Here is a 21,866-nt window from a genome sequence, read left to right on the forward strand (position 1 = left end):
TTTACACTTTTATCCATTAAATGAGCTCATTTCAAATTTGATGCCTGAGACAGGTCTCAAAAAAGTTGGCACGGGGGCAACAAAGAGCTGAAAAAGCAAGACATTTTTGAAAAGATTCAACTGGGAGAACATCTAGCAACTAATTAATTTAATTGACATCAGGTCTGTAACATGATTAGCTATAAAAGGGATGTCTTAGAGAGGCAGAGTCTCTCAGAAGTAAAGATGGGGGAGGCTCTCCAATCTGTGAAAGAGTGCGTAAAAAAATTGTGGAATACTTTAAAAACAACGTTCCTCAACATCAAATTGCAAAGGCTTTGCAAATCTCATCATTTACAGTGTATAACATCATCAAAAGATTCAGAGAAACTGGCGAAATCTCTGTGCGTATGGGACAAGGCCAAAGACCTTTGTTGGATGCCTGTGGTCTTCGGGCCCTCAGACAACACTGCATCACTCATCGGCATGATTCTGTCATTGATATTACTAAACGAGCCCAGGAATACTTCCAGAAACCACTGTCGGTAAACATAATCCGCCGTGCCATCTGCAGATGCCAACTAAAGCTCTATCATGCAAAAAGGAAGCCATATGCAAACATGGTCCAGAAGCTCCGTCGTGTCCTGTGGGCCAAGGCTCATTTAAAATGGACTGTTTCAAAGTGGAAAAGTGTTTTATGGTCAGACGAATGTCAGACAAATTTGACATTCTTGTTGGAAATCACGGACGCCGTGTCCTCCAGGCTAAAGAGGCGGGAGACCTTCCAGCGTGTCATTAGCATTCAGTTCAAAAGCCAGCATCTCTGATGGTATGGGGGTGCATAAGTGCATATGGTATGGGCAGCTTGCATGTTTTGGAAGGCACTATAAATTCTGAAAGGTATATAAAGGTTTTAGAGCAACATATGCTCCCCTCCAGATGATGTGTATTTCAGCAGTACAATCTAAAATCACATACTGGAGCTATTACAAAAGTAAGACTTCATAGTAGAAGAGTCTTGCCTGCAGTCCAGATCTTTCACCTATAGAGAACATTTGGCGCATCATTAAAAGAAAAATATGTCAAAGACGACCATGAACTCTTCAGCAGCTGGAAACCTATATCAGGCAAGAATGGGACCAAATTCCAACACCAAAACTCCAGAAACTCATAACCTCGACGCCCAGATGTCTTCAAACTGTTCTGAAAAGAAGAGGAGATGCTACACCATGGTAAACATGCCCCCGTCGCAACTATTTTGAGACCTGTAGCAGGCATCAAATTTTAAATGAGCTCATTTAGTGGATAAAATTTCTCAGCTTAAACATTTGTTATCTATGTTCTATTGTGAATAAAATATTGGCTCATGTGATTTGAAAATCTTTTAGTTTTCATTTTATTCAAATTTAAAAAACATCCCAACATTTCCGGAATTCGGGTTGTATGAGTCATTGATCTCTTTGGTTGTATGACAATAACAAGAAGCCAGGACACACAAAAGATAAAGTTTATTTATGCAATTTTTTGGATACAAAATTAAAATACAGCTAAAGCCATTGTATTTATTTAGTTTTATTCTTTCTTCCATCAAAATATTACTTAAAAGGGAGCACTTGTTTTTCACCTTGGAGTCATTGTAATTTGTTCACGGTTTATAAGGGACTTCTAAGAACAGCAGAATTTTGAAAAATCTTTGGAAATATCTTAAACATTGGCTCAAAGAATTGTATTGTAAATGTCAGAAGTGTTATATAATAATAATATAAATAATAATAAACTTAGAGGCATGTTTCTTATCAAACAATGGAATGCACATAATCCATCTGACATTAAACAAACTGATTCATGCAGGATTTTAAAATAAAAGATAAAAAAGTACTAAGCATTATTTAAGCCGAGCTGCTAGCCAAAAGTGAAAACTTTCCTTTAACTCATTTCATACTTTGATTCACAAAGTTCATTTGCAGCACATTTCAGAAAGTGATCAGAAAATTGCAAATCAGTGTAAGCGATTACAAGACTGGATGTAGGAATTATAGCACAACTGTTTTTAGGCAATCTTTATGATTATTATTTTAGTGGTTCATTCTTAGACATAAGCTCAGCTCTAGCTGTTGCATAGAATATGATGTGTTTCTAATGTGAATTTCACAGAAATAAGTCAATATTGAATGGCATTGCTCCCTCTTTTCACTGATTGTATTGAATTCTTTGTAACAGCTACATTGTAAACAAAAGCACACAGTAACCAAATTCACAAGGTTTAGGGTTTAGATCCCAAGCATCTGAATCAAAAACACAAAGTGGTCTACATATGTTCTGTTTCTAACCTTATCTTCATTGAATTAAACACATTAAAGGAGCGTTTGCTTGAACATGAAGAAAAAACTTTGCTCCCTTTGGATTTTTTAGTGGTTTACATGAGTTTATACATGTGCAAAAGAAAAGAAAACCATACAGGGGCCTTTGTAAAGACAAATGAAGAAGAAAATCAAGAAAACGAGGAGAGGAGAGGAGAGGAGAGGAGAGGAGAGGAGAGGAGAGGAGAGGAGAGGAGAGGAGAGGAGAGGAGAGAAATGATAAAAGAGCAGCAAAATGAATAGTTGGGACATTCTTTGTGATGCTGAGTGAAAGGCACAAATTAAAAAAAGGATCCGATGAGTGAGGAAAGTGATTTTGGCCCCTGATGTGCCGTGCTGGATTGGCCTCAGGTGATCACATTGGGGCCTCTGTGTCCAGTTCTTTCATGGATGTTGGAGATTTTCAGTGCAATGGCAATGAGAGGACCCAGCACAACCTACAATAGTCAAAAGAAAGTGAGGAAATATGTATTAAACAGGCTGTCTCATGAAACAAATGTAATACAATGGAAAACTGCATTAAAGGAATAAATCTGAATCAACAACATTTGATTACCACAAAAATTGATTTCCACATATCCCTCTTCTTATACACATTATATGTGTGTGTGTGTGTGTGTGTGAACATTATAATACTGAATGTTTCAATAGTATAGCCACAAGATGTAAGTTATATCCAACTTTACATTTTTGCCTTCACAACATAATACAGAAAATCCTAAAACAACTATAAAATGATAATTTAAACAGCTTTATAGCTCAAAAATAAAGATGGTTTTATACCCTCCCAAGTCGGAGTTCTGACTGGGAATCTCATAGGAATCACAACAACTCCAGCTTCAGAATCCAATATGGCTGCTCAGTGCATCAGCAAAAGAGAAACAGTAGTAAAATATTCCCAGACAGCAAGCAGTGTCGGCCCAGATCCGGCCCACATCTGGCCTGCATGGATTTCAGATGGGCCAGACGTGGGTTGGATCTGGGCCAAAACTATGTTGCTGTCTGGGTTGTTTATTAGCACTTGTTTGTCTGTGTCTCAATAAACTCAGTGAAGCACACAGTACTATCCAAACTCTATTTATGGACATGATACAATGGCATTATCTGTATAAAATAGTGCTTATTATGTGTTTTAATCAACTGGTATTGCTAACAATGGATGCATCCATCTTGGTTTTCTGACTTCTGTACTGGAACACAGTCCTTTTGGGTATGACGTCATTAGCTCCGACATTAGATCTGACTTTTGAGGTAATTTATTTGCATAGCTAAAGTGAAGTGTTCACCTGAGTCTCTCTGTTGTGTCTCTCTGGGTCTCTCTCATAGCTCTCGGCATAGATGCGAACAGTGGCCCCGGATCCAGCACCAGAACCACTGAGCCGGAAGATGATTCGGGACGAGTCTGTGAAGATGATCCTTAGGCCCTGCAGGACAAGTGCAGAAATAGAAATACAGTTCATTTTAGTACCAACAATTCTGATTGATCATTGAGTTGTTCTTTGAACCTACAATCTTCAGATACCAGCCCAAAACATTAACTAGTATGCTATACCACAATACAATAAAAAAATAAAAATTGGGATGTGAAGCGCAAATAAACTGTGAAAATGTTGAACAGTCAACGGGGCACATTCGTGTTCATAAACAGCTCTTTTAAAATGTAAATTTATGAAAATCTAGGCTGGTTTTACTACTTGGATTTCCCTTGTAATTCATAAAACTATCCACTAGATGTCAGGAAAAAACTCTATTCTGAGCCAAACTCTAACTCCCAAAACTGGTCAAAGTCCAGTGACAGTTAATATTAGATCAAATTTAGGTTAGTTTGGTTAATAGTAGCTTAAAGGAACACTCCACTTTTTTTGGAAATAGGCTCATTATTCAACTCCCCTAGAGTTAAACAGCACTTTTAGTTACCTAACTGGGGACTACTTTCAGGCGCAGCGTAATATCATAGCAAATTTCCTTGATTATTACGCCGGAATGAGAGTATAGTCCCAGCCATATCGGCCTAGAAAATCGCAGCTTTTCATTTTCTGTCAGTCTTAGTACATGATGTAACTACAGAAGAGTCAAGCTTTAAATAGGAAAATTATCTAAACTCTCTGGTCATTTTTGAGCGAGAAGCTAACGGTCTAATCCGATTCAATGATCTATGCTAAGCTAAGCTAAAAGTGCTACCGCCAGACCCAGAGATCGGCTGAATGGATTCAAAAAATGGTAAAACTCAACTGTTTAACTCTAGGGGCGTTGTAAAATGAGCCTATTTCCAAAAAAAGTAGAGTGTTCCTTTTGTATTGAACAAAAGTTTGGCTTGTACCACAAAGTTTCTCCTTTGACCACACTTAAAAAAATAAGAGAAAAAAACCCCATCCCATATGCTGACATCAAAGGCTGCTCATCCAATCAAACTCAACAGTGTTTTGAAATTTTTTTTGAAGAAATTCATTTGCCATTTGAAAGCAGCTGCCCAAATTAGATAGATGGAACAGACATGCACTCATCCTCACAATACTTTCAGGATTCAGGATCAACATATGTGACCTTGGACCACAAAACCAGTCCTAAGGGTAAATTTTTCGAAATCTGAAAGCTGAATAAATAAGCTTTCCATTGATGTATGGTTTGTTAGGATAGGTCAATTTTTGGCCAAGATACAACTATTTGAAAATCTGGAATCTGCAAAAAAAATTAAATATTGAGAAAAATCGCCTTTAAAGTTGTCCAAATGAAGTTCTTAGCTATGCATATTACTAATCAAAATTAAGTTTTGATATATTTACGATAGGAAATTTAAATATCTTAATGGAACATGATCTTTACTTAATATCCTAATGAGTTTTGGCATAAAATAAAAATCTATAATTTTGACCCATACAGTGTATTTTTGGCTGTTGTTACAAATATACCCCAGCGACTTAAGACTGCTTTTGTGGTCCAGGGTCACATATTTGTGCTGATAACAATGTACTTTAAGCAGTGAATTATTGGGATTATACAACTATTTACAAATATATGTACATTTACATAAATTGTAGAATGTTATGGACACCCAGAGTTGGTCTAATTTAAAATCTGGGTCCCAAATCAAAACCAGAACCACTGTTATAAATATAATTATTTGTGTTGGTGTGAGTTTGCGTGTGTCATGGTCTCCGACAGCTGAGTGTCTCTTCGGTGGGCCCCTGCAGACACGCAGAGAGGAGGACCGGGACAGCTGACACAATCCGCCACTGGGAGGAATGTCTGTTGTAATAATACACACTCAGCTGTGAGACGCCGGCCGGATGACTGTCACGGTCGGTGGGAGATCACTGACTGAGCGACATGCCGTGACCCCATGTCACCAATGTGAAATCACACCAAATCATGAGGCTCATAAAAAAAAATTATCTGATATGTTCAATGTCTCTTATGCTCACAAATACAGCATATATTTGATCAAAAATATTGAGAAATAATATTCAAAATGAAAATAAATTTCTATTTGAATATATTTTAAAATGCACTTTATTCCTGTGATGGCAAAGCTGAATCTTCAGCAGTCATTACTCCAGATCCTTCAGAAATCATTCTAATATGCTGATTTGCTGCTCAAGAAACATTTATGATCAATGTTGAAATTATTTTTGTGTAAACCGTCATTTTTTTAATAAAAGTATTAAAAACCCTGACCCCACAACTTCTGAATGGTAATGTATGACAACGATTGCCACTCTGAGATATAAATGAGATGAGAAGTAGATGAGGTGTCAAAATGCAAAGGGTAAAGTGTCAGGCTAATGTCAAGAGGTCAAGGTTTAGCTGGTTAGCATCCAGTAACCCCCTGCTGGCAGATGCCATAACTACATACATAACTACAGATTGTTCTGGAGAGGGAGAAGGTGGTTTCCATAAATTCCAGGTCAGAACAGAGTGAGTCAGCTGGGTAAACTTCAAACACAAGGCTTCGCAAGTGTTTACGTGTGTATGTGTGTTACACAGACCACTAAAGGGCTCTGCATCTTGGTGCAGCAAATCCAGGCCAGATAAAGATAAATCATCTACTGAAACATCCTTCTCCCATTACTATCAAGTACATGTGCGTCACTGTGCTTTAGCACATCCTCCAAAAAAGGAGTGAGAGAGAGAGAGCAGCTGAATGAAAATTTTCACAGAGTCTCGGCACGTGTATATTGTTCATTTCAGCCATGCCGTATATACTGTACACACATAAGCAGCTAAGTGTGAATGTAGATGCCCAAACAAGGAATCCCACTCAAGTCTGTGTCCACTGGGTGGTCCTTGTGCACAACAGGACGCATGCCGTACTAAATAGCGTATAATTGCTGAGCATAAAACCTTAATGCTAAAAAAAACCCCTGGCAGGTCTTTATACGAGCGACTAAGCTGCAAAATCTCTGACATTGCCCCATTATCTCAGATTAATATGGTGCACTAGGGACCAATGCGCACATTTGTATTCATCTCCAAATCACAAGTATTTACATGGTTCATTTCAAATTAATTAAACACACATGTTGTAAAGATTAATTTTCTTTTGTTCAGGCAGTTTAAAGCATGATCATGTTTGTAGTTTGGCTCTCCTCACCATAATACAATACAATGCAATACAATACAATTTTTTCATCTAGATGACCTTTGCCATCATTAAACAGTCACTTAAAATACTTAAGAACATCCATTTTATACTACACATAATAAAGTTGCCTAAATTCACTTGTATCATCTAAAAAAAAGAAAGCAATACTTTTGTTTAGCAAGGATGCATTAAATGTATAATGTTACAACAGATTTATATTCCATGTAAATACTGCTCTTTTGAACTTCCTATTCATCAAATAATCCTTAAAGTAATGTATCACAGTTTTACCCAAAATATTAAGCAGCACAACTACTTTCAACATTGATAATAATAAGAGATTTTTCTTGAGCAGCAAATCAGCATATTAAAATGATTTCTGAAGGACCATGTGACACTGAATACTGGAGAAAGCCTGCTGACAATTCAGCTTTACCATCACAGAAATAAATTATATTTTAAAATATATTAAAACAGAAAACAGTTCTAAGTGTAATAATATTTCACAATATTACTGTTTTTACTGCATCTCTCTTGTTCTCTCGAAGCATTGAACTGACCTGTTTCCTGGACACACTGCCATCCACTGGGTCAATATACTCAAAATTATCAGCCTTCTCCACACTGTAGATGTTATTGCCCACAGAAAACTTCTGAGTGGTAAAAGCTTTATCAATGATAACAGCCTCCAGATCTCTCATGAGGTGATACGCTGCCCTGCTGTCCACCCCTTCATAGTCAAACCTGTCAAGACATAAAATAAATACAACAAACACTATAGTAGATCAATGTAAATGAACCTAATAGTACCTACACTAATAAATCACGATTTCGTGACAATTTGGAGAGCTCCCACATGACATCTACAAGTAGAGCTAAATATGGTGAATATGGGAAACATGTATGGGAAAGGCAAAAACAATCCAGGCACACATTAAAGAGATTCTGCCTACTCTACTCTGTCTCATAGAAAAGTCATTGAGAGGGCGGATACTGTAAGTACACACAAAGAGATATCCTGAAATGTCCCAAGAGATATGAAGACTGATGATGGAAATGAAGCTTGGGAAGAAATTGTCGCTTGGGAAGATGCTGTTTTGGGTTTAGCTCACCTGCAGAAGTAGTTGCGTCCCATTTTGGCCCAGTGATCTCTCACTATTTCTTCCACCCCCTGCTTACGCACTGCCAGGATGGACAACCATACCAAAACTGACCACAGGCCATCTTTATCTCGTATGTGGTCTGAACCTAAAAGAAAGATAAAATTAGTCATGTTTTGATATTCAACTGACAATACTGCACAAAAGTTTAGGGACGGTAAGATTTTTCATATGTTCACCAAATGTGCATTTATTTAATCAAAAATACAGAAAACTGTGAAATATAATCTATTGACAGTCCATTTAAAAATAACCTTCCTATTTTAATATATTTTAAAATGTCATTTATTCCTGTGATGTAAAGCTGAATTTTCAGCAGCCATTACCTCAGTCTTTAGTGTCACATGATCCTTCACAAATCATTCTAATTTGCTGATTTGATTTGTTGTGTTGATTTATATTTTTGTAGAACTTGTGATACATTTTTTAGGATACTTTGATGAATAGAAAGTAGAAACAACAGCATTTATTTGAAATAAAAATCGTATGTAACATTATAAATGTCTTTACTGTGACTTTTAAACAATTTAATGCATCCTCAATGAATAAAAGTATCTTTTTTTTTTTTTTTTTTTAAATACTAACCCCAAACTTCTGAACATATTTCTGAGCAATTTAAATAAGAAAAGTCTAAAAAGCCCAGATGATTCATGTGAGACGGCTCTAAATCGGGAGATGATAATGATAAAATGAAAGCCCTCACTCACCTGGTCAGCTCTTCATCTGCTTGATTTATGCTCAATATATTCTCTATGACTTTTGTTCTTTGATCAGGTTTATTTCATGTAATCAAATGTCAAATGTGTATCCGACAGCTGCTCTCTGTGTGTGACTAATGCCGGAGTATTGAAAAATGCACAGTCCTACCGCATATCACATCAGCAGCCAAAGACTGTTGTAAGCCAACATAATGTTGTTGTATAATTAGTTTTGACCCCTAAAATCAATAAAACACAATAAAGTTAACTTCAAAAGCAGATTTTAACATCTATCAGCTTGTCAGACTATTATCTGCTAACTTTCCCTCAGCCTACAAAACAATAAGTGTGACGCAGAAGCAATCAGGTTCCCAGCCAAAAAGGAAACATGCTTTATGCCAATATTCCATAAACACAATTGTACCAGATACCAATACCAATAAAACATGTGATGAATGCATTGTGTATGTATGTCTAGCAGTCGAGAATGTTTTGGGAAAAAATCGACTGACAGGAAGGGAAGAAGAAAAGTGACCCATGACAGCACAGTAATCCTGACGCAAAGTCGGAACTTGGTGAATAATGAGCAGGCTGCTCTTTTGACACCTACAGACAATGCCTCGTGTCTCACTCAAGGTCTTAGTGATGGTGTAAAACCCAGAGGCTTTACAGATCGACCCTGCTGCCTCACAGAGCCAAGCGTCTGTCTGCCCAGCAACATCATTCAGCGCCAGTTGCTTATTCCACATTCAGCTGCCAACCAAAACACAACCATTCAATACCATGCAGGGGCTCACCTTCACAAATGGGAGATCCTACAACTATACACTCTCAGGAAAAAAAGTACAAAGCAGGCACTGGGGCGATACCCTAAGATACAAAAGGTATAAGGTACATCTTTGTACCTTATTTACACTTAACATATTAGTACCTTAAAGGTACAAATGGGCTCTTTAAATATATATTTTAGTACCGTAAGTGTATATAGTACCTTTTGAAAGGGTACTGCCCCAGCAAGTTTAGGACCTTTTGTACATGTAAAAAATCTATACATAAAAGTAATTTGAAAAGTAGCAAATATATACTATGACTGTACATTAAAACGCTTCAGTTCAACTCCTGAGGCATAAAAAGGCACGTTGTTAAAGAAACATCCATTAAAGTCCTAATAACTGTATGCTTATCTTGTTGATCAGATGAACGTTTTGATTGTTTGATTGCATTAAAGGGATAGTTCACCCAAAAATTTAAATTTGTTCATTAATTACTCACCCTCATGTCGTTCTAAACCCGTAAGACCTTCGTTCATCCTCGGAACACAAGATTTTTTGATGAAATCCGAGAGCTCTGTGACCCTGCATAGGCAGCAATGCAGCTGAAATGTTCCCAGCCCCAGAAACATAGTAAGGACATCGATAAAATAGTCCATGTGACATCAGTGGTTCAGCCATAATTTTACAAATCTATGAGAATACTTTTTGTGTGCAAAGAAAACAAAAATAGCGACTTTATTCAACAATTCTGTTTTATCGATGTCCTTAAAACGTTTCTGGGCCTGGGAACATTTCAGTTGCATTGCTGCCTTTGCAGGGTTAGAGATTTCATCAAAAATATCTTAATTTGTGTTCCAAAAATGAACAAAGGTCTTACAGGTCTGGAACAACACGAGGGTGAGTAATTGATGACAGAATTTTCATTTTTGGGTGAACGATCCCTTTAAAGGGTTAGTTCATCCAAAAATTAAAATTAGCCCATGTTTTATTCACCCTCAAGGCATTTTAATATGACTTTCTTCTTTCAGATGAATCCAATTGGAGTAATGTTAAAAATTGTCCTTGCTCTTCCAAGTTATATAATGGCAGTGGGTGGGTGCTTTTTTTTCAACAGTCCAAAAGTAGTCAAATAAAGTGCACCCATCCATGATAAAGCGAGCCTCACACAGCCCCAGGGGGGTAAATAAAGGCCTCCTGTAGAGTATCAATACATTTTTGTAAGAAAAATATCCATATTTAAAAAGTTATAAACACTTTTCTCTCGCCGTTCTGGGTGGATGACTTGAGGGTGAGTAAAACATGGGCTAATTTTCATTTTTGAGTGAACTAACCCTTTAACTCATTTTTAGGACTAAAGAACTATATAACCACTAATTTGTAATAAATCTCTTTCCTTCTCACTCTTCTCACTTCTTCTGTGCCCTCACTCTGTGCTTTTGTGAGAAAAGCAGAGGAGTAACCACTCACACTTTCTCACTATATCTCAGATGATTCACTATCCTTTTATAGCAGAACACTGATAAAGAGCTACAATTTGGATGTGCTCAGAAGGCATGTACTAATAAAGAACTACATCTGAAAATGTCAATAAGATAAAATGTCAATGATTTTTAAAGGGATAGTTCGCCCAAAAATAAAAATTATATAATTAATTACTCACCCTCATGTCGTTACAAACCCGTAAGTGGTTCAACTGTAATGTTATGAAGCTACGGGAATACGTATAATACAACCACTGAGGTCACATGGATATTTAACGATGTCCTTACTTCCTTTCTGGGCCTTGAATGTGGTAGTTGTGTTGCTGTCTATGCAGGGTCAGAAAGCTCTCGGATTTCATCAGAAATATCTTTGTGTTCCAACAATATACAAAGGTCTTACAGGTTTGGAACAACAAGAGAGTGAGTAATTTAAGACACAATTTCCATTTTTGGGTGAACTATCCCTTTAAGAATGCTAACATCATAATAACATAATTTGGGTTTGACACAATATACGGAAAATATTATAAATAAAGTAAATTTTGACAGAAGATTCATGATGACTTGTCAACTGTAAACACTCAAGTAGGGCTTTTACATGCTTTTAGAGGACTCTGATGGCACCCACCTGTTCCAAAGCTCTCCTCTCCACAGAAAGAACACCTCCCAGAATCCATCAGGTTGCCAAAGAATCTCCAGCCTGTGGGAGTTTCATAAAGCGCCACCTTCATAGCCTTAGCAACCCTGTAAACAAACAGGAAGCATGAGTATTCCACTGCAGTCCTACTCAGAGTTTATTTAGACAAGATAAAATCTGAAAAGAAAGCCATCATCTCATTGGCTAACAGAATCACCCCTTTGAGTATGTGTTAAATAGTGTAAGCTGCATGTCACTGCAATGTAAAACTGCAGGTAAAAAGTAAAAATGTTCTATTGGTATCTTCAGTAGCAATTTATATTTGATATAATATAATATAATATAGTGCAATAAAAATGGATTTTGCCTTCAGCACAAAGTCATGCTGCCAAATGTTTTCAGTGTGTTCATGAGTTTTAGCAGGACTTGAGCTCTGGACCATGTCAGCTACAGAAGTCTAGGGAATGTCTCTGCATAATAAGATGAATATGCATGTTGTCTAGAAGTTTTGTGAACACAAATCCATTTTCAGACACCTTTTCATCTTTTATTTGTAAGTCAGAAGATGACTGAAGGAAAATGAAAAATCATAAACAGACTACAGACAGATGGATGTGCTGTTAGTTTCTTGAAAAAATAATAATCAATGTTTGTATCTAAATACAAGACTGTATGGTAAACAGTGACAAGCGATATACTGTGAAAGAAGACAGATGTTGAGGTAATGATCATTTAAAGTACTACAGGCAAAGAAATTACCACTCACAATTACACACTCATTGGTAGTACATTTAGTATCTGTCCTTTTGACTGATTCATAAATTAAACTGCATATTTTGTCTTCTCAATCCCGTGTCTTTATAAGGCAAAACGCAGAAAGAAACCAAGCTGACATTTTGGCTGACATTTATTTTGAGATTCAGCCATGTGCCTGGAGGAGCAAACAGCATTTTAATCATCGGTGTGTAGTCTACACCTGTTTAACTTCCTTATACTGTCAAACTCCTTCGAGCTGTCACAGAAACAGGCCTACTTCTGGACTGTCATACAACATTACTATTAAGACAGCAAGCTTTGTATTCGGGAATTGTAATCATTCATGTCTATGAAAATGAAAGATATTCAGTGTCAAAATGAAAGAGATCAAGAAAACAAGAGGAGGAACGCAATTACAAGTCTCCTCGTCTGTTTGTTGATCTTGGATAGTTGGCTAGATTCATAACTATTTTCAGACACTGCAGTCTGGCATTATGGGTAATGAGTTGCTGAGATCCCATCAGATGAAGGGATAGATGAGAGGGAACCGATGTAAATGAGAAGAGTAAAGATGCAGCTGTTTACTCATGGGTGGAATTACTAAATATGGGAAAACAAGTGTTATTGACTCAAGGGACAAGGAGCAGAATGGAAAGCCTGGCATACAGACAACAAACTGGAATCTTTGACCCCTTGACTTGTTTTCAATGATTTATTCTCATATTTGTGGCCAACACAAGCAGCACTATCTCTAATCCAGCATCTAAAATATTTTGCATGCATATGTGGGTGTGACTGGATTTTAACAAACAATTCTATCTAGAAAAGACTTTCCAAAGCATTTGGAAAATAATGTGTTCAGCTGGGTTTTAAAGTCAGCAGCTGTTCCTAACCTCAATCTGGCCATAAACCCAATTATCAACTGGCAGAATGTTAGCATGAGCTGACAAGCAGTCTCATTAAACTGGTACCCCAGTTGTACTAAAATGATTTCCATTTACATTCCTTGCTCTAAGTATAATAAAATATTTCTGAACGTGAACCTTTGAATACCAACAGTGCTTGAAATTGATTCATTACAATATAAACAAATAGTTAAAGGACTTGGCTACCTTATAAATTCTAATCTAGTGAGAGGACCAAAATTAACGGTTCAACAACAAATACTGAAAGACGCCTTAAAATTACAAACAAATAACAGCTTTTTATGTATTTTTTTCAGTTCAATGATTCATCTTATTTCATATCAAGTGTGTAATTTTCATCACTGGGATCACCAAATGGAACTGCAAACATTAGTTGAGCCAAAAAGGAAAGAGTTTAGTTCAGTGAATGAATAAATAACTCATAACCTACTGGGTGAAACAATGTAACCTGCAGAAAGAGTTACTTACTAATGCACAAAAAGTCCCAGGATGTAATATAAAGATGCATGTCATTTCAAGGAAAACAATCATTAGATGAGTTTAAAACAGTGTTACAGCAAACACACTAGAACTGCAGTTACAGTTAGACTGGATTGTCCTGTGTATAATTTTCCCATATTTCATCAGTTCATTCTCAGTGCATAGTCACATTGATAGTGCACATTCTCTCTTCCCCTTCCCACGTGTAGGGAGCACGGCAGATGTTTCCTTTACTTCCTTACATCCCTAAACACACTCATATGCACACATTACAGTACAAAGACACAGAGCTGCTCCACTCAAACACAGTTCAGCAAACACACACCAGACCTACAGCACACACATGCTCTAGTAGATTATCTCCACTGCCACTTAACAAACACACACTCCTGAGAGGTCCATAGTATAAACACACAGCCACAGCCTAGAGCTCGCTCGTCGCCTAAAAAGGTTTACAGCAGCAGAGACGCCTCGCTCCAACAACTCACACCCCAAGAGACATTCATGCCTCAGAAAAACAGATCAGATTAGTTGGACAGAATGATACAGATTCATGAACAGAGACACTTAAGGATTCTCTATCACCAGCTCCAGAACTATAAAATCTGACTTTTAAAGACTCACAATACAAGAATGTGTTGATTACGGTTGATTTCAACAGCTAATTAAACAGGATCAGTTCCTCTTCTAACTTGATGCTCTTTTCTAGAGGTATTGGGAATTACAATTCATGGTGTGAATGATTAAAAAGTAAGTGTACCCTTATAAACAGCTGTGCAGATAATATTTCTGTATTTATTATTTATAATAATTTATATACTATTATAAGAAACTCTCAAACACCTTTGATGGAGAATAATATGGTGATGGCATACATGCCAAAACAGTACTGATTGGTATCATATATCACGTTTCTACAATGGCATACCAACTGAAAACGTTTGCTTTTGCATGATGCTACATCCATTACATTACATATAAAGATGTATAAATTTGAAACTTTTTATAGAGTGAAAATGTCAGTTTGTGACCACTCCAATATTGGCATTAAGTCTTTTTTGCTCAAAATCACCAAATTTTAAATTTTTAGTAAAGTAACAAATCCACAAATAATCCTGCCATTTCCATGCTGCCACATTCACGTGTACAAATGGAAGTGAATGGAACAAGAAGCCTAATTTGACCGTACCTTTAGCCTGGAAGGCAACAGCTCAGATTTGAAGGGTGACTTCAATAAGGGAGAATATGAAAGAGAACAATCTAGAACTGTTTCTAGGCTGGGAGGACCCATGCTTACTTAACTATCATTTACAGAACGGAAAACATGACACTCTGCTTAGCTATGGCTATACTTCATAATGTATAACTTTAGGCCAAACGTAGAGTCAACTCCTCTTTCTTTATCTTAGCCACACGCCCACACCAGTAGTTAAATTCTCATTGACACTGTGTTTCTGACATTGAATCGACCTTGCAAAGCCTCTAGGAAGTGAATAATGAGTCACAGAACAAAAACAATATTGATGGGAGAAAATCAGGGTTAATTCTGGCGTTATGACACAATAAGCACTTTCTGACTGATTGAGCAGCGCTAAATAGCATCACTTCCTGTTTGGATGCCAGCATTTATAGGGATAGTGCACCCATTATCCCTACAATGCCTTACAAATCTGTACGACTTTCTTTCCATTGTGAAACGCAAAATAACCTATTTTGAGAAATGTCTCAATGTTTCATTTGTCCATACAATGGAAGTCAATGGTAACTGAAACGCTTGATTACCAACATTCTTCAAAATATCTTCTTTTGTGTTCTGAAGAAAGTAAGTCATTAAGATTTGGAACATGAGTGTGAGTAAATGATGACAGAATTTTCATTTAACTATCCCTTTAATAAGGGCATTTCATATCATATTTCAGAAGGCTGCAACTTTTGTGCATAGAGGAGAAGTCAGTGAAGAGGATTTAGGGTTTTCAGTTTTTTGGCTGCATCATTTAAGTGTATAACACAGTGAATGAATTTACAAAATCATCTTTTTAAAACTAATTTTGAAAGCAGAAGTGTAGTTTCTAGGCTGATCTCAACCAAACAGCACTGTATTCAGACAGGTTTTTTGAACACTCCCTGTTCCCCATTGGTCAACAAAACAGACAGCTGCGCCCCCAACTCACACCATTGGTTGAGCTGTTGCTGTGTCAGACTAGGCAATGTTTTGAGCACCACATAACCATAAAATAAGCTCCAAATTGCATGAGATAAGAAAAAGTATTTAACACCACATTTACATTTAACAAATGTCATCTGATTGCACAAAATCACTATTTATTTCTCATAGCACACGATCCTGTCTCAAAGCAGGCAGGTCTTGAGCATGATGCACCCTGAAAGTTATTTTTAGTAGGGTGAATGGTGTTTGCAAGAGCGCAGGGTTGAGCTAACACCGTTATTCTTAGGAGTGAGTCTCCATGCTGTAACCTCTGGCCCCATCACTAATGTTTTTACCGCTCAGTGTCTTGCACCGGACAGAACGAGAAGCGGAAAACTAATTGTGAGAGAGTGGAAAGATCCTGATGGATGATTTCCTCCCTGATCATCAGTTTATCAATTTTGAGAGCTGACTGACTTTTATTTAAACAGCTCTTAACTATTGCGGTATGCTAAGGGAAAATGTCACTGACTCTCAATGTGACAGTCAAAAAAAGAAATTGTTGCACGTCACATGAAAACATTTTAAGTAGAACCAACAAGAATATTTGGCAATGGGCTGAATAAAAGTGCAAGCAAATAAGCTGTAATTAATATTCCCGTACATAATTCATATTCATGATTGTGCAGAACAGACAAACTGAATTTAAAGTTAAACAGTTAGTGCTCAACATACGGTAATTCTGAGAGAGTTTAGTAGTATGTTTTTATCAGACAGAGTGGTTTGAGTAACTTTTAGTGATGACTTGTTAAATTTAAGCAAGGCCTGGTACACACTATCAGATAAAAAAGGTACAAAGCTGTCACTGGGGCAGTACCCTAAGGTACAATGGATAAAAGGTACATCAAGTATAGATATTACAGGTATCCTATCAAAAATATATAAAACCTACATTTCTATGAATGTTCTTTAGACAAAAATAGGTTTATTTTAGGTTAGATTAGCAAGTGTTACTTACCGGTCAATGGCTGTGCTGGTTGGCATACTGCGGGCAAAACCTCTGATTCCTCTCTGACTGAAGTAAGGGATGCAGGAGAGGTTTGCAGCCATCATGGCCAGTGAATCTGATGGACTCACAAAGAATCCATTCTCACCCATAATCATGTAACGATCCTATACATAAGACAAACATATCCAAGATTATAAAACAGTTAGTTCTGCCATTTAATCTGATTAAACAAGCATATTTGAGATACCATATTCTATCTCAAATGTAAGTTACTTTTAAGTTAATTGATCTATTACATAAAATAAATAGCTGCTGCATCTTTTGAAAATGACGAAGAATATCATTTTCACTATAACACTACTGCTTAAAAGTTTAGGATCAATAAGATTTTTTTTTTGAAAAGAAATGAATTATTTTATTGAGCAAGGATTTGTATTTGTTGTTTTCTTATTTGCAGTATTAAGAAATAGAAATAATAAATAAATTAAAACAGAATAAAAAAACATATAAAACTGATAAACTGGAATCAACACAAGACTCTGACAAAGAGAGTTGTAAATAATTCAGCAATAATTTGCTTTAACTGCCTTGATTCTTATGCTTTCTGTCTGAATATTATTTTTTATGAAGTTTATACATTTTTCTCTGTGTTTGTTTAATTTGTAAATGTTTATGAGATGATAAGAGACAAGCACCCCGTCTGCATCAAAAGCAGCTCCAAAGCCAAACTCTCCCCCCTTCATGGAGTCCACCAGAGGTGCAGCGAATGCAGGGTTAGGGTTGGGGTGTTGGCCTCCAAAGTCCTCCAGAGGGACACAGTTAACAGCAGAATTAGCTGGAGCCCCGAGCTCATCACATAAGATTCTTCTGACATATGGTCCCATAACTGAAACAGATGACATAAAGATATAACTCTACAAACAGATATAAATCTGCATACAAGTATTTGCAACTGTTTACAGGAGTTCACCTCCATTCATGGCATCTATTCGGATCTTCAGCTGTTTTGGACCTGTCAGCAAGCTCTTGATGGCACCAAAGTCAAAAATTCCCCGCAGCATGTTTATATAGATCTCGACTGAATCCACAATCTCAACTGGAAAATACAGAAAGAACTTTTTTCAAGCTCAGCACATGAGTGTGAACTGAAGTTTGTGACAATAACATGAGAATAAGTTATTACACCTCACCTCTGAAGGGCTTAAATTTGTTCTCCAAGTCAAAGTCGTGACGGCCAAGGCGGGACAGGTCGATATGGAGATCAGGGCAGATGGCGTATTCCTCTAGTGTGCGACTCACCTGATGGATTCTCTCCATCACTGTGTCTGGGGATGGTCCTGTAAGCAGGAAACAGTGACAAATTTCAACAAAACATCTCATATATTTAAAAAAAAAGCCCAATAACTGTCAGCACCAGCAACATCTTGCGCTGTTTGTCACTAATATGCAATAAAAAATAATAACCCCATTATAATAATGGTGTAATTCAAAGCAAAAATAAATTTAAGGTAAGCAATATATTTTAGGTAAATTTAGTTCAGTAGATCTAAATATAAGTCCATAGAAGATATTTACTGTGAGATTCAAGATGCACAACACTATTCCACTTGGTTTCATGGTGTCAATACTTTTTCATAACAGCTTACACAAAGGTAATGTTAACCTGAGGTCATGACATTACTGGCACAGTGATTCCTTTAAAGGCTGATATTACATGAAACATACTGAAATCAGAATGTCATCTTTATGATTTGGAAAGTGCATGCATTCAGTGTGTCCTATGCTTTGTAATGTTCTCACCTCCATTAGCGACATTAAATTTGATCCCAAAGTCTCCTCCTGGGCCGCCTGGACTGTGGCTTGCAGTGAGGATGATTCCACCAATGGCTTTTATCTTCCTGATGATGCAGGAGACCGCTGGAGTGGAAAGGATCCCATTGTGTCCAATTACCAGACGTCCAATCTGAAATCAAGTTTTGGTTTTATTGGTGTGAAGTTTGATTTATTGCAGTTAATTACAAGTGTAAAAGTGCACTTCTATACTTAAGATCCCAAACAGGCCCTTTGCTTCCAGACCTTCACCTGTCATGCGAGGGTTATCATAACATTATATGGTGGGATTTAAACCTGCAACCTTCAGAGGCGCCAGTCATGGCTACTGCTGCATACCAGATCAACAGCTACATCTGTCTGGAAGCTCATTCCTGTAGGAGTGACAAGCTGACTCAGGGACAAAACTAAACAGCAACACACAAGTACTCAATCCCATCTGCCATAATTTGTAACCTCTTTTATCAAGCGTCCAGATTATTGACAGATACTTTCTTTCTAGCTCAGAAGACAGCAGCCCAGACATCTCAGCAACTTTGTGATTCATTAAGCTTTACAAGATCAGCCACTTTCTATAAATAGTGAGTTATTTGGCATCTCTCACGCAAGCATTTATAATGATAAACAAGTGCACTGACCCTAGGCAATTTTTTTTTTTTGGAGTAATATGCCAATTAAATACCTTACTAGGCTGATGCTTTGCTTACCCTGTTGCTTTTACTTGCATCTCTGATGAGTGTGAACTGTATTCCCAGCACTCTTTGAGCAGCTTATCCATATAAGGTTCTGCTTTTGGATACACAGCCTCAGTACATCATGCCTCTGAGAGCTACCGAGTTTGTGTGGTAGACTGGCACTGATACGAAGTAGGAGAATTAAGGATGGAAGGATGATTTGGCTGTACTTTATAATATGAATGGAATAAAAAAAAATTAAAGCATCAATAACAATGACTTGGCTTCAGACTGAACCAAACATTATATCTTCATTAGAGGCACAATAAAACATATTAGAAATGTTGATGAACAGAGTTTTGGCTTGTGGCCATATGTTCTGGGTTTCCCCATAGCACATAAACATGAGAGGAGGTCAAACAAGGGAAGCAGCGGCGCTCCAGGAAGAGTGTGCAGGGGCGGGATGGCACTACAGAACACATTTGGCCAGGCCAGCACAGAGATTTAGCTCTAAAACTTTCTCTCATAACATGCACAGTTTGTGGCTTCTCAGGTTTTCCAACAAAATGCTCAGCCGCTTGGGGTATCAACATCCAGCTACTCTTGAATAAAAACAGATATGACCATTTATACTATAAATACAAGTAATATTATTTTAAATCATGAAACTACCCATACATAAAAATATTGTGCGTTTTTCAAAGGCTTGTGAAATGAAAACAATACAACAGAGTAATAAAAACAACAAGAATGAATACTGCAATAGGTATGTAGGTAGGTAAATAATTTTTTCATTACATATATCAGAAAATCTAGCCATTTTTTTTTTAGGAAATTATAAACAAACAAACAAATAATAAATAATGCATCTTTGATTATAGACCAGAAAATCGATCATATTTTTTAGGGAATTATAAATAAATAAATAGTGCATTTTTTGTTTGTTATACTGATTAGAAAATCTATAATTTTTATTAGTAAGTACGTAAGTAAATAAATAATACATTTAAAGACCATTAATCTAACTGGTATGTAATATTTTAATGATTTAGATCAGAAAATGCTAATTGAAAACTTAATAAATTAGTGAACTAGAAGAGCATGCTTGAGATTTTTGTTTTTGAAATATTAACACCATCTTACCCCGTTGGCAGCTGCCATTTGAACGATGACTTCAGTTGCAGCCCGGCTGAAGTATCTTCCATCGCTGCCCACCACCATAGTGCATCCCTGACGGTCCCTCAAGTCGATGGAGGACAGCAAACTTTGGATATAATTTTGCAGATAGTTCTTTTTACTTTCGAAAACCGCTGTCTTTTTTCGCAGCCCACTCGTTCCTGGTCTCTGGTCATCGAAGGGGGTAGTTTGGATAGTCAAAATGGGTATAGGGTTAGTTTCCATGATTTTCTGGAACGCTTCGGGATATTAAAAAAAAGTTTGTTGATAGCTGAATGAGGTGCGATACAAATATCAGAATATCGTCAAAAGCAACAGAGGAAGCTCACGGAGGCAGCGAGCAGGGCGCGCTTCAGTCCAAGTGGATTATTTGAGACGCGTCCCGTGACGCTTGTTTGGAAAACTAGTGTACGACAGCTGTCTTCTCATCGCACCGGGACAAACTGTGAAGTAGGGGTACAAAATACAGAATAAATGGGTGTAAAACGCAAATAAATATTCCAAAATGAGGTCTTACGCTTACAGACACTCTTCTCCCGAGCTGTCACGCGTACGTTTGCTTGCCAAAAGGCAGGGAGGGGAGAATACTCTTTATAATGAGCCAACGCACTGGCCAAAAATAGCCCATGATGTGGGGGAGCGAATAGTGACAGCGTGCTGCTGTGTAATCGAACGCCTCTGTCCGTGGCGCACTGGAGCTGTATGAAGCGCAAAGGTGGACAGCAGCACTCATCTGACGCACACTGGATCACAAACAGAAATGCCATAACATCCATCAAATTAAGTAACATTAAACAAGTCAAGAAGGAATGAAACTTACCAAATTGCTTGGCACAACAGTAACTATGGGTTTGAGTCAGTTAAACAAATGTGTTTCAATTATACAAAAGTCAAGTTAAACACGTGTTGTGATGGCCAATGGTTTGATAAATGTTACTTTTTACATTAGGCTACTGTTGCTTCAGTGATTGTTTTGCATACAGAAATTGACTTAAAAAAATCTATCCTAAAAAAACTATATGGAGTGAAGCGCGTAACAACTAAACCATATTTGTTTTCGCTGTAGATGCATTTCCTATTTGACTTATTATATAACACTATAAAGTAAAGTCAGCCTAAATCAGTCAAATTAACCAAACAAGTACATGCGTAATGCATCGAGTGCGACTGATTTCACTAGCTTCAGTCTCCATCTAGTG

General features: G+C 37.1%; 1 protein-coding gene across 3 annotated transcripts; it reads right to left on the minus strand.

The window, feature by feature from the left end:
• Positions 1–1,468: 1,468 nt before the first annotated feature.
• pgm5 (phosphoglucomutase 5) lies at positions 1,469–21,402 on the minus strand. 3 transcript variants are annotated; one of them, XM_079383069.1, is made up of 12 exons: positions 21,191–21,402; positions 20,635–21,110; positions 18,788–18,950; positions 18,178–18,324; positions 17,958–18,083; positions 17,683–17,873; positions 16,997–17,151; positions 11,662–11,777; positions 8,034–8,169; positions 7,482–7,665; positions 3,626–3,763; positions 1,469–2,776 (listed from the first exon to the last, which is right to left on the minus strand). In XM_079383069.1, the coding sequence occupies exons 2-12, from the start codon at positions 20,890–20,892 to the stop codon at positions 2,687–2,689; spliced, it is 1,704 nt and encodes a 567-aa protein (XP_079239195.1). In that variant the 5' UTR covers positions 20,893–21,110; positions 21,191–21,402; the 3' UTR covers positions 1,469–2,686. The 3 variants fall into 3 exon arrangements, with proteins under 3 accessions (XP_079239195.1, XP_079239196.1, XP_079239194.1); XM_079383070.1 differs by lacking the exon at positions 21,191–21,402 and having other exon boundaries at positions 20,635–20,906; positions 20,997–21,092; XM_079383068.1 differs by having other exon boundaries at positions 20,635–21,239.
• Positions 21,403–21,866: the final 464 nt, after the last annotated feature.

Source organism: Barbus barbus (genome assembly GCF_936440315.1).
Source record: "Barbus barbus genome assembly, chromosome: 28".
Lineage (NCBI taxonomy): Eukaryota > Metazoa > Chordata > Actinopteri > Cypriniformes > Cyprinidae > Barbus > Barbus barbus.